General features: G+C 47.4%; 1 protein-coding gene across 2 annotated transcripts in view; it reads left to right on the top strand.

Moving 5' to 3' along the window:
* Nucleotides 1–12,989, top strand: part of prdm6 (PR domain containing 6) — a 47,795-nt gene that overhangs the window by 25,279 nt on the left and 9,527 nt on the right. For both annotated transcript variants that reach the window (XM_078086401.1, XM_078086400.1), the window contains exons 6-7: nucleotides 1,184–1,308; nucleotides 7,320–7,701. In XM_078086401.1, coding sequence (XP_077942527.1) covers nucleotides 1,184–1,308; nucleotides 7,320–7,701 — 507 coding nt within the window. The remainder of the gene's footprint in view (nucleotides 1–1,183; nucleotides 1,309–7,319; nucleotides 7,702–12,989) is intronic.

Below are 12,989 nucleotides of genomic sequence, written 5' to 3'. Positions count from 1 at the left end.
CTCTTTGGCCCTCAAACCTTTCGGAGTTTTCTCTTTTTTTTTTTAACTTTAAAGATCTTTGACATTTGTTCCCTTTGCTTTTGCCAGTAAGTTCCAATCCCTTGCTGTTTTTGAAGCCCCGCCCTCTTGGAAGATGAGCTCACTTCCTGAAAATGGCGAGCCGCTCCACGGGGAAACATTCCGGCTGTGTTTTCGGTGATTGGATTTATTACCTGTGTTATTGATCTAACAGCTGATCATTGAGCTACTTCTGCTTTGTGTGAAAACAGGAGAGAAGATCAGAGTCGCGTCCCGCTGGTTCCTTCAGACGGGCCTTTTCAAACTCGCCCCGCGCCAGCGGGGGGTCTTTGTTTTTCATACCTGCGTGGGCCTGTTGGAGGCGTTTGATTTATGGCGCCTTCCCGCCCGAACTTAGCGCCGAGTTTGTGTTAAACACGTTCATTTGTTTTAAGTACACGAGTCGCTGCGTGTTTCTGGACCCTCTCGACCTCCCCCCCCCTCTCTCTCTCATTTTACTGGGGGGTCATCGGGTATGTTTGATTTATAGTCCAGTCCCTCCTGGCACTGTTTTCTCAGGGTTCCAGCACCACCACACCCCTCCCCCAGTGTGGAAAGAATTAATAAAACACACACACACGCGCGCGCACACTATGATGTAACATGTTTCATATGGCGCTTGGTGCTCTGGCTCAAAGGCACTTTGGCAGTGGGAACATGGGAGTCAAACCCGCCGCTTCCCGTCCGACCCTGTAAAGTGAAAAGCGCGGGAAGCGGTTTGTTCTGGACGTGAGACGCTGTCGGCGTGTTGGTTCAGCGGCTCGGCCGTCAGCCGTCCAGACGCAGGTCACATGGGAGATCTCCCATGAGTCACCGGGGCTCCGGTCACATGGGAGATCTCCCATGAGTCACCGGGGCTCCGGTCACATGGGAGATCTCCCATGAGTCACCGGGGCTCCAGTCACATGGGAGATCTCCCATGAGTCACCGGGGCTCTGGTCACATGGGAGATCTCCCATGAGTCACTGGGAGACACTTTCATCTCTACTTTGACTTGAATGTATTTTTTGTTTTCAAGCTTCTTTCTCGTCAGACTTTCAGGATGTGTTGATGATTGTGTGACTTCATGTGACCTTGTATTACTGGATGTGACCTTGTGTGACCTCATGTGATTGTGCCTCTGCAGGTCCTGCATCTTCTACCGAGCGTGCATGGACATCCCCCGAGGCACCGAGCTGCTGGTCTGGTACAACGACTCCTACACCTCCTTCTTCGGCATCCCGCTGCAGTGCGTCGCCCAGGACGAGAACTGTGAGTGGCCTCTGACGCCCCGGCAGGTTCATGCTGCACACGAAGAAGAGAAGACATTCTGGTTTCTGATTGGTTGATTTGATCCAGTACTAATTAGACATGAAGGGGTTTGACTTTCCTCTTTTCATCGCCTTCCTTCTCTCAGGACATCAAATACACATTCATGAGTCTCAAAATCTCTCCCTGGAGATTTGGTGTTTTTAATGTTTTTCGTCAAAATCAAATGACGTGTTTTTAATTAAAAAAAGGAAATAAAACACAACTTGTATTTCAGACTCAAGATCCAGAAAGTAAAAAGTATTAAATAGAATAAAAATATAAAGATAAAAAAATACATCACAAGTAAAGTCATGAGCGAAGGAACTAGGTGACGGGTGCAAGCGCCTCCCTCAGGGGGGGAGGAGCTCGGAGTAGAGACGCTGCTCCTTCGGGTCGAGAGGAGCCAGTCGAGGTGGTTTGGGCATCTGGTGAGGACGCCACCTGGGGAGGTGGTCCCGGCAGAGGCCCCGGGGGAAGACCCAGGACCAGGTGGAGACGTTCATCTCTGCACTGGGACACCTCGGATCCCCCAGTCAGAGCTGGTAGACGAGGGACAGGGACGTTTGGGGACATTTGCTCTGTTCTGGTGTCGGTGTCTCAGACGGAGCGGATTGAATTAAGAGTTCGTCTCTCTTCAATCAGATCGAGCTGATTGCAAATTAGAGACGTTTGTTTCACTTTACTTTACTTACGGGGAAACTATCTGCACACTGTTCACTGATCCCAGCTGCTCTGGTCCTCAGAGGATGGATCGTAATGTATCTTCTGTTCATGGTCCTCAGAGGATGGATCGTAATGTATCTTCTGTTCATGGTCCTCAGAGGATGGATCGTAACGTATCTTCTGTTCATGGTCCTCAGAGGATGGATCGCAACGTATCTTCTGTTCATGGTCCTCAGAGGATGGATCGTAATGTATCTTCTGTTCATGGTCCTCAGAGGATGGATCGTAATGTATCTTCTGTTCATGGTCCTCAGAGGATGGATCGCAATGTATCTTCTGTTCATGGTCCTCAGAGGATGGATCGTAATGTATCTTCTGTTCATGGTCCTCAGAGGATGGATCGCAATGTATCTTCTGTTCATGGTCCTCAGAGGATGGATTGTAACGTATCTTCTGTTCATGGTCCTCAGAGGATGGATCGCAATGTATCTTCTGTTCATGGTCCTCAGAGGATGGATCGCAATGTATCTTCTGTTCATGGTCCTCAGAGGATGCATCCAATAACTGCATAACGTTCATTGATACGTGAAGATAAACAGAATCCTGATGCAAAAGAAGCAGAAGATGTGACATGATTGTAAACGTTTAAACAGATGATCACACCAATTATTCCCTCAGTGATCATTTAGTCTATGAAGTTAAAATGATTTCAATTCAAAATACTTTTATGTGCATGTAAAAAAACAGGGTTAGACTCTGACTACACACACACACACACACACACACACACACACACACACACACACACACACACACACACACAGACACACACACACACACACACAGACACAGACACACACACACACACACACTCACACTCACACACACAGACACACACACTCACACACACACACACAGACAGACACACACAGACACACACACACACACACACACACAGACAGACACACACACACACACACAGACAGACACACACACACACACACACACACAGACAGACACACACAGACACACACACACACACACACAGACACACACACACACACACACACACACACACACACACACACACACAGACACACACACACACACACACACACACACACAGACACAAACACTCACTCACTCACTCAAACACACACTCACACACACAGACACACACACAGACACACACACTGGGCTTGTTTACTCGTGCACGTTCCATCCAATCACGGCTCGGCGACTTGACGCAGCGCAGGTCGCCTCCTCTGACAACAACAACATGTGAGACAACGTCTTTGTTCTCCTCCTCTCTTCTTCTTCTACTACACCTCTCTGTGAGCGGGGGGAGGAGAGGAGGAGGAGGAGGAGAGTACGAGGGGACGAGGAGAGGAGGGGAGGAGGAGGAGGAGGAGGAGAGGAGGAGGAGGAGGGGAGGAGGAGAGGTCTGGTGTGCTCGTCTCCTCCTCTCTATGGTTCATGTTGTTTTGGCCGTTGGTTGATTTGCTGTAACTTTTCCTCATTGATTGTTACAGTTTTTCACTTTGATACTATTTTCAGAACTTTGATGTCACTTTTCAAACCGTTGTGCCGCTGACGTAATACGTATATAAGATATATGTGAATATAATCCATCCAATACATGCTTGTCATCGTGGTCTTTGCCGCCAAAACCTCATTGAAGATCCTTTGAGTTCTCCTCATCTTCTTCAGGTTGGTGGATCAGTGTATTTTTTGAAGTGAAGGACGACTTCCTGTAGAAGCAGAAGCCGATCCGAGGTCCAGACCGAGTGGTCGTAGGGAGGCGAGGGAGGCGAGGGAGGCGAGGGAGGGGAAAGGGAGGCCGGAACACAAAGAATCATTTAAACTCTCCTTCAGGTTTGAGAAGCTGCTTTTAACCCTCCACCCCCCTCCACCACCTCCACCCTGAGCCCCCCCTCACAAAGAGCACCGACTCTGCAGGATCCTCCGCGTCGTTTCTCGGCTGCGATGATGCATCCACGCAGCGCTTGTTGCGATCGAGCGGCGCGGCGATACGTCTCCGGGTGGCGTACAGATGGTGTAATTATCTCCTGGTGGGGTCATTAGAGGATCAATGCGGGCCGGTGACGGAGGTGAGCTGATGAGGGGGGGGGGGTCTCTGACACTTCACTTTCATTAATTGTGTGTAATAAGGGATTCCTGTAGCTGTGAATGCAACCGGTTTGACCTTTGACCCCTAAAGCCTCACTAACGTGTCTCACGTGTTGGCAGCTTTCTCACTGGTTTCATTCCTCTGAAATACTTCAGACGTCTGTTGGGGCACGAAGAGCTTCCTGTTTCAGTTTTTTTTTATTGCTAAACGTCAGCGGGCACAACTGGAGTCACATGTGCAAAACTCTGACTCCAGTCTGCAGCAGCAACAGTCACCTGAGCTCAACCGCTCACATCACCTGCACAACTCACTGCAAGCAACACAACTCTTAACACACAACACAAACAGGCTCAGTGCAGCAAACACTGAGAACACACACTGTCACTCACACACTGAGAGTACAAACACACAAAATACTCACTGTTCATCTTTACACTTTCAACCATTTCAGTGACGTCATACAAAGTAAGATTTTCTTCAAAGAAAAGAGTCACATTCTTTCACATGATTTATTACATTTTTAGAACATAACAATTCTTTAAGGTAAATGAAAATTAGCCGTTTGCTTCAATCGTCTGTAGTAATTTACAGAATTACAGTAATGAGAAAAAGGTAGAAAGTAAAAGTACAGACTGTAATGTGAACAAATAAGTGAGGGCTGATCTGCCTCTCTGGCATCAGGACACAGGTTCTCATCACCATCACATCTGATGTTCTCTCTCCATCAACCTGGGGAAGAACCTTCTGGAAGCCTCGTCCATCCCTGGCCGTCCTCTGGACTCGTGTCCTCACATCCGGCTTCCCAAAGAGACATCTGGTCATGTGGGTGGAGACCAAACACCTTCCACCTCCAGGCAGAGAGAAACTCCTCTCACCGGTTTGTGTGGTGGAGAAGTTGCATCACAGACGCCACTGTGGATGTTTGCAGATCGGGTTCCACCCTCAACGCTCTCAGTGAGAGACGTGGTTCACCACATGGTCCATAAGTGAAGCCTTATTCCATCTGAAGTAACAGCTCTTTGTCTTCTTTGTCTCCCTCCACCAACCCGTCTTCCTTCTTCCACTTCCAGAATGAGTCTTTCTCAGCTCGACCTGTATATGTGTATATATATACATCTATATAAATATAGATGTATATATACACATATATATACAACGTCGGGCGACCAGTCCAGGGTACACCCTGGACTGGTCGCCAGCCAATCGCAGGGCTACACAAAGTGCTGTAAATCCACAGTGTTGTGCAGGTTGTGGAGACGTCATGTGATCAGCGTGTAGAGTTTTGAAAACTGTGTTCGAGCAATGAAAAGGATCTAGAGTTCGGTCCTCATGAACTGCTGCTGTGCAAACTGGAGAGTTTTGCACACGTGACTCCAGTTGTGTCCGCTGACGTTTAGCAACCGAAAAAAATGTAAGAGTTTCACAACAAAACAGCTGAGATCGACTTCAGGATCATCAGCTGATCACCGAGAAAACTGCAGAGGGCCCAAAAAAAACAGACAACCCCAATATTCAGAGTTAAGTCATGATTGACTGTAAAAGCAGTTCAACGTCCAAGTTCAACAGTATTCATCCTGCCACGTAACCCTCCCACTCGATGAATAACGTCCTCCTTTAAGCCTGAAGCTAATATAAATAAAAGATTTGGTGTCTGTTTTAAAACTGTTAATCTCTGTTAAAATGGTCAATATTTCAAAGCCGCATGTTTAACGTCTGGGAATAAAACTACTTAATGAAGGAACCATGGCCAACATTCACTGTTATTTAAAAATGAGACTTGACGTTGTCGGAGGAGCAGGAAGTCAGATCACTTTGCTTTCTTCCAATGGATCATCCCAAAATAACAAGTTCCCCCGAGGGGACAAACACAATATGTCTTTGTTATAATTCATTTCCCAGAGAACCCAGTTAAGAGTCAAAGTAAGAGCAGCCCTCTGGATGTCATTTAAACACAATGAAGGCTTATGGAGTCCAAGGAGAAGAACTCAGCTGAACTCCGGGTCAAGTGAGGACAGCTGGTTCATCCCCAATCTGATTTACACACTTTGATATGACATATTCTTCCTGTTAATGTCATTGTACTCGACCAGCAACACTTGTGTGCCCCAAATCAATCTGCATTATCTTCCTCTTACGCTTATTTCTTGCTTCCAAGTTGAGTTTTTTGTTTTGTTAGAAAGCACTTATCAAAACAGACACAGGCTTCCTCATAAAAGTGATAACGTTATGAGCACATGAGCCACAAAGACTTGAGAAGACCATTAAGGACTAAAGCACGATGACAGAAACCACAGCTGGAATAAAAGCTATGGAGAGTTCGGGACGCGTGTCCATCTACTCGAGTGGAACAAACCGCTGGACCTCTTCGTGCCGACCGTTCATTACCTGTAGAAGTGGATTTAGTACTAGTACCACGAGCAGTAATCATAAACAATGTACCAAGTAAATAGTACCAGGCAGGAGGCCCCGTTTGGGCTCTCTGCCCTGGTTTGAGAAGCATTTCCGTGGTGAGAGAGAGGAAAAGTATGGAGCAGTGTGACTGTTCTAATGAACAGGCTCCAAGCAGCCTAACTAGACCCAGAACTCCTTCCACTGGAAGCAGGAGCTGCATCGAGCCCCGGCCTGTCCTCGCTTAGGACAGCGTCTCCATGACAACAGCAGGATTCACGGAAGGGCAGCACACGGATAGAAGCCGTGTGTTTGTTGTGTTCTTAGTGTGCGCCGTCGCTCTGGCTGGCCTTCCGCCCCCTGAGCTCCTCCTGGGTCCTGAGACTCTCCCAGGCAGGTTAGATTAGCAATCTGTCCAGTATGCTGTGGACCCCCGTCCTCTGACTGGGTGTGTCCAGGATGCAGGCAGGGCTCCTCATGCTGAACCACATCAACAGACTTGTTTCTGCTTGAAGAATCGCCGGTTCTCCCGAGTTCCTTGTAGACCCTCCGATGGAAAGTCTCATACCTCACAACCATGGGCAGTTTGAGGGGGGGGCGGCATGTGGAGGACCGCTGAACCAAAATAAATGCCACTCTCACGAACAAGAACAAAGGAGTCTATATGTGATCAACAGTTTGGCTGTAAAAAGTGTATCAAATAAGGATTCTCATACTTTAGACTTTTATTGTGAAGGTCTCCAACCAACATCTGGGTAACCAAATCTTTTCTGTTCTTTTTGTTCTCCAGTAAATGTCCCAAACACAGTAGTGGAAGCGATGACCCGGCAGGAGTCCCTTCAGTCCTTCAGCAAGAACGGAAAACCCTCCTCCTCCTCGTCCACCTCCTCCTCCACCCCCGCCACCACCCTCATGCGCTCCATGGTCTTCCCCCACTCCCCCTGCCCGAGGAACTTCTCCCTCTTGGACAAGGTGGGGATCGGGGTTCAGTCGGACGTCAGTTACGGACAGTTGGGGTCGAAGAACCAGCGTGTTCTGGCGAGCCCGACCTCCACCAGCCAGCTCAGCAGTGACTTCAGCGACTGGCACCTGTGGAAGTGTGGCCAGTGCTTCAAGACCTTCACCCAGAGGATCCTGCTGCAGATGCACGTCTGTCCGCAGAATCCGGACAGGTAAGACAACCTCTTTTAGGTCTCCATTTTTCAATTCCATTAACAAATCAAAGGTTTCCCTCAGAGGGATTCACAGGACATCATCGAAACCGAAGATGTTTGGTGCTGAGTGAAAGCATCTTCATCATCAAAAGAGTTGAAGGTCATTTATTTTCCTCATGAACGTTACTGCTGGATAAAACCTTTACTTGGAGTTTCTGTTCTTAAATTCCTTAAATTAACTCAAATGTTCACAAACTGTCACAAAAGATGGTTCTCCGCGTTCCAGTTTAAAGCTTTTAACCCTGGTAGATGGAATAGAGGGATTCAGTGTGTGGTGGAGAACCACCCTCCTGTTTGCCATCTATAGCTGTCATTTTAATTAACAGTGTCGGCTCGGTCCGTTTTCTGGAGTTTCCTTCCCCTTCCGTCTTCCTCCCAACAAAGACATGCAGCTCATGTTACTCGTTGAGTAGCAGTTAGTTCACATCGGCTCCCCGATGGATAAGCGGTTAAAGGTAATTGATCCATAGAGGAAGAGATTTTCTACTTGCAATTGTTTAGCATCTTTTAGTTGTTCCGACCACCAGAGCGCTTTAACGCTGCGTGTCATCATTAACCCCTTGATGCTGCCATGCCCGCTGCCATGCCCCCTGCCATACACGCTGCCATGCCCGCTGCCATACACGCTGCCATGCCCGCTGCCGTGTAAGGCACTGGCTCGTCAGACTTCTGATGGCTTAAAAGAAAACACAATTGAATCTTTTTGGTAATCAAATCAAGTGACCCTTAAACAACATCAGTGTTTGTGTGTCTGTGATAGAACTGAACTGTATCTGCTATAAGGTGGTGAACATCAGTGGTCCCCAACCACCGGGCTGTTTGGTGCCGCACCACAGAAAGCTTATATATATATTTTTTTCTGAAAAATGTTTTATTTTGAAAATTGACCGGATTTTCTCCCAATTATGTGCGCTCGTCTCTCTGACATATTCCCCACGCGTCACCAGGCGTTTTTCTTGTCCTTTTACCGTGCACCCCCCCGCACCCCCCCCCCCCCCCCCCCCCCCGTCGGACCTTCTCGACCGGTCCGCGAAATATTGTCTGACATGAAACCGGTCCGTGAGGCAAAAAAGGTTGGGGACCGCTGGTGAACATGACACGGCATTCCGGTTTTAAAGCTTGTAGCTTTCTCCAGAAGGTGTGATCATTTCTGGCCTTACTATGGTGTCTCACCATCACACCATTTGTGTGTGACAGGAGGTGGGAGTGAGGAGAGCGTAAAAGTGTCCAAGTGTGTGTAACATCTGCCAACTTAATTATAAACACAGAGGAGGGAGGAAGAGGAGCCGTGTGTGTGTATGTGTGTGTGTGTGTGCGTTTGTATTTGTGTATTGGGGGGGGGGCGGAGGATGTATTGGAAATTTTTTGCTTAGCTTTATTTTTTTCAAGCAGCGGAGTCAGAGCGGCGTATAAATCAAGAAGTCGCGTCGTTGAGAAATACCTCGCCTTACGGTGACGGGGGCAGGAAAACAGATGCCACTTATTCAATAAAGTAATACTCACAGGGAAGAAAAATGTGTGCTGAATGTGGAGGGGGGGCTGCCTGTCAATAGGAAGGTTTTATGGGACGGAGGAGCAGATAGAATTCAGCTGAACAAGCCGAATTGGCTCGAGTCCTGGAGCTCCAAGGCGCCAGTGGGCCTCACGCTCATGTGGACTGGGACCAGCAGGCCCGTCGCAGGAACCTTCAACCTCAGTGTTAATAACAGCAGACTTGGGTCAATCGCGTCTGGAGTCCTGTAGGTGGTTCTAGTGCTCATTGCGGACCTTCTAAACGTCCTGTAGGTGGTTACAGTGGTCTTTGAGGAGGAATGGAGTCATGTAGGTGGTTCTAAAGCTCATTGAGGACCTTCTAAACGGTAGGTGGTTACAGTGGTCTTTGAGGAGGTATGGAGTCATGTAGACGGTTCTAAAGCTCATTGAGGACCTTCTAAACGTCCTGTAGGTGCTTACAGTGGTCTTTGAGGAGGTATGGAGTCATGTAGACGGTTCTAAAGCTCATTGAGGACCTTCTAAACGTCCTGTAGGTGCTTACAGTGGTCTTTGAGGAGGTATGGAGTCATGTAGGTGGTTCTAAAGCTCATTGAGGACCTTCTAAACGTCCTGTAGGTGCTTACAGTGGTCTTTGAGGAGGTATGGAGTCATGTAGACGGTTCTAAAGCTCATTGAGGACCTTCTAAACGTCCTGTAGGTGGTTACAGTGGTCTTTGAGGAGGTATGGAGTCATGTATACGGTTCTAAAGCTCATTGAGGACCTTCTAAACGTCCTGTAGGTGCTTACAGTGGTCTACGATTACTGACCCATACTCATTCGGGCATTTATATTGTTCACTGAAGAGGCTCTATGTGGCCTGTAGGTGTTTTTGTGATATTTCCTTTAAGAGGTGCTCTTCTATGTGGTTGACCATTCAAGCTGTTTACTTTTATCCGTCCTCACGTTATCAGAGACGGCCGTCTAGACATCAAACCAATATTTCCCGTCTGTGTACAAAGGAACTGGGCCCATCAAGCATATTCATTCATGTTTACAGGACGTGAACATTTGAGGGCCCTTTACACCAACGTCACCCTCTTTCAGGTTGGTCCTCTTTACGCTGACTGTTCCCAACTTTTAAAAATTCTGTTTCACTTCAAAACAATCGATCGGACAGTTTGTTTGTGTCAGTGAGGCCTTGGAGGTGCTTTTGATTCGGGTGTGAAGCGTGTAACCGGATGAATAACCGCTGCTCGTGTGATGGATGTGTTTACTGCCCTGCTGTTTGAAAGCGTCATTAGCGCTCTCAGTGAAAACGGGCAGCGTTAGCTTAGCGCTTTGATCCTCAGTGCTCACAGCCCAGATGTCATTCTGCTGGTTCATGGTGTTTATCATTGTTTATATGGAAATAATCCCACCTGTATGTCAATGAATGGGAACGTTTACGGCTGATTGAAAGTGTGTATCGTCGCGCGGTTTAGTTTATAGAGGGATTAAGTGCTAATTTTGTCGTTTGTTTTTACCTCGGAGCTGGCCGCGGTTTCAGGTTCTTCAGTTTTTCCACACGATTAAACAAACTCCATTACTGAAGACCTCAATAATCTCACATGAGTAATGGAGCTTGTTCGACTGTTAACTTCATCCCCGGGGATCAACGTCAAAGACCTTTCCCCCAAACAGGGACCTGGAAAGGCTTCCAGACGACAACGCGGCGTTCTCACGGTGCTTGTTTGTACGTTAACGGAGTGGCGATTACGTTCCGATGAGTCAGCGACTCCCGGGGAACGTTGAGGACAATCAACTGTTTCCACATTAAGCAGAGAAGATCTCGTGTTGCTCTGATTGTTTTGCAGTAACATCATAAAACATGCAGGGCTGTTTGGTGTTGAAAAGCAACCGACTAAAAAATCAACGCGCCGTCTCCACAAGGCGAAGGAACGAGAAGTCGACGGCCGACAGGCGGAACGCGGAGCCGCGAACACGCCGACCCACGAATCCACTTCCTGTCCGGCTGAAACCTTCCCAGAAACAACACGGGAATGTTTGCATGTCGGCCTCCAGCAACACTGTCGGCGTTCGGGTTTATCAGCCTGTTGAGCCTCTTGGCATTGAACACTAACACAGATGTGTGTGTGTGTCTGCAGCGCACAGATGTGTGTGTGTGTCTGCAGCACACAGATGTGTGTGTGTGTCTGCAGCACACAGATGTGTGTGTGTGTGTGAGTCTGTTTCTATCCCATGAAGAGGTTCGTGTTTATTGACTTGTTTTAATTCAGTATAAATATTTAGTCTGTGACATCGTGGCTACCAGATATCATTTGTATATTTATTCTCTTGCTTTATTGGATCTTAAATGTAACGATGAACTAGTTGAAGTAGTCGTGTAAGGTTTGATTGACAGGGAGAGTCTTTAATTGATGGATTCATCACAACAGGCTTTTCATTTAGAGTTTATTGGTCACAGCGTATTTAACAGACGTTTAACCTGCTGATTCTGTTTTCAGGGACTTAATTCTGTATTTAGTTTTTAGTAAAGAACAAAGATCCACATTAAACTACTTTTAGATTCAAATTGAAGCTGACATTATTCATTATTTATCTAGTCTGGATGTGACTTGATGAGTTTTGGTAAAACAACGTTCTTCTTTGTTTGAGGCTTTTTTTTAAAAGCTCTTTACGTGAATTATTGATCTGATGGAAATAATCTGTCACTGTCACTTTGATCCCCGTTGTTTCACCGTAAATATGAAGTTATTGTTAATAATCTAAAGACCACGATGGTGTTTTAAAGCCCTCTGAACTACACTACCCACAATCCCCCTGGCACGACATCGCCGGCTCTGGGCTCGTTTGAGGAGAATCAGACGAGGACTTAATGAGCTTTCTGCCTGAAAGGACGTCTGCTCATATACACACACACTGCACATAGGTGTGCGTCTGTGTGTGTTCACAGAGCCATTGATTGTGTATTGACGAGGCGGCAGCAGTGATTTATAGCCGCTGGTCTCTGGAGGAACGACGTCTTCATACACAGGAGGACAGACGAGTCCTCACGGCGCAGAGACACACACACACACACACACACACACACACAGACACACACACACACACAGACACACACAGACACACACACAGACACACAGAGACACACACACACACACACACAGACAGACACAGACACACACAGACACACACACAGACACACACACATAGACACACACACACACAAACAGACAGACACACACACACACACACACACACACACACACACACACAGATGACGGCGTTGTGTATCACATCAATAAATCTAACAAAGGTTCATTTTTTCTTTACTTTACTTCCTGCTTGTATTTCCAGAGGCTTTTATTCTGAAGTCTTGCTTCCCTTCTTTTGTCCAGATCTGATTTCTACGAGTAGTTTTCTGTTTTGTCAAACTTGGCACATCGAGAGTTTCTGCTGCTTCCCGACCACCTAGCCGACCTCTGACCTCTCCGATGAAATGAAAACACGCACGTGAGCCGCTGAGGCTTCGTTCCCATGTCGTCGTAGCAACCAGACTGCCGAGGTTTCGTCTCTCTGTCATCGGCTCGCGTGTTTAGAGGCGCCGACGCAGCAACTCTGTTGTCGTTGCCTCGCCACGTGTTGAAAGGCGACGCAAGGTTTATTGTCCCGAACCGCGTCTCCCAGACGTGTTGAAACCGACAGACTTTATGGATCACACACACACATGCACACACACACACTATAAGTGGAAACAACATGGCAGCCGGTT

Source organism: Gasterosteus aculeatus, chromosome 13 (genome assembly GCF_964276395.1).
Source record: "Gasterosteus aculeatus chromosome 13, fGasAcu3.hap1.1, whole genome shotgun sequence".
Classification (NCBI taxonomy): domain Eukaryota; kingdom Metazoa; phylum Chordata; class Actinopteri; order Perciformes; family Gasterosteidae; genus Gasterosteus; species Gasterosteus aculeatus.
Note: the sequence above shows the minus strand (reverse complement) of the source record. Positions and strands in the feature narration are given on the sequence as shown.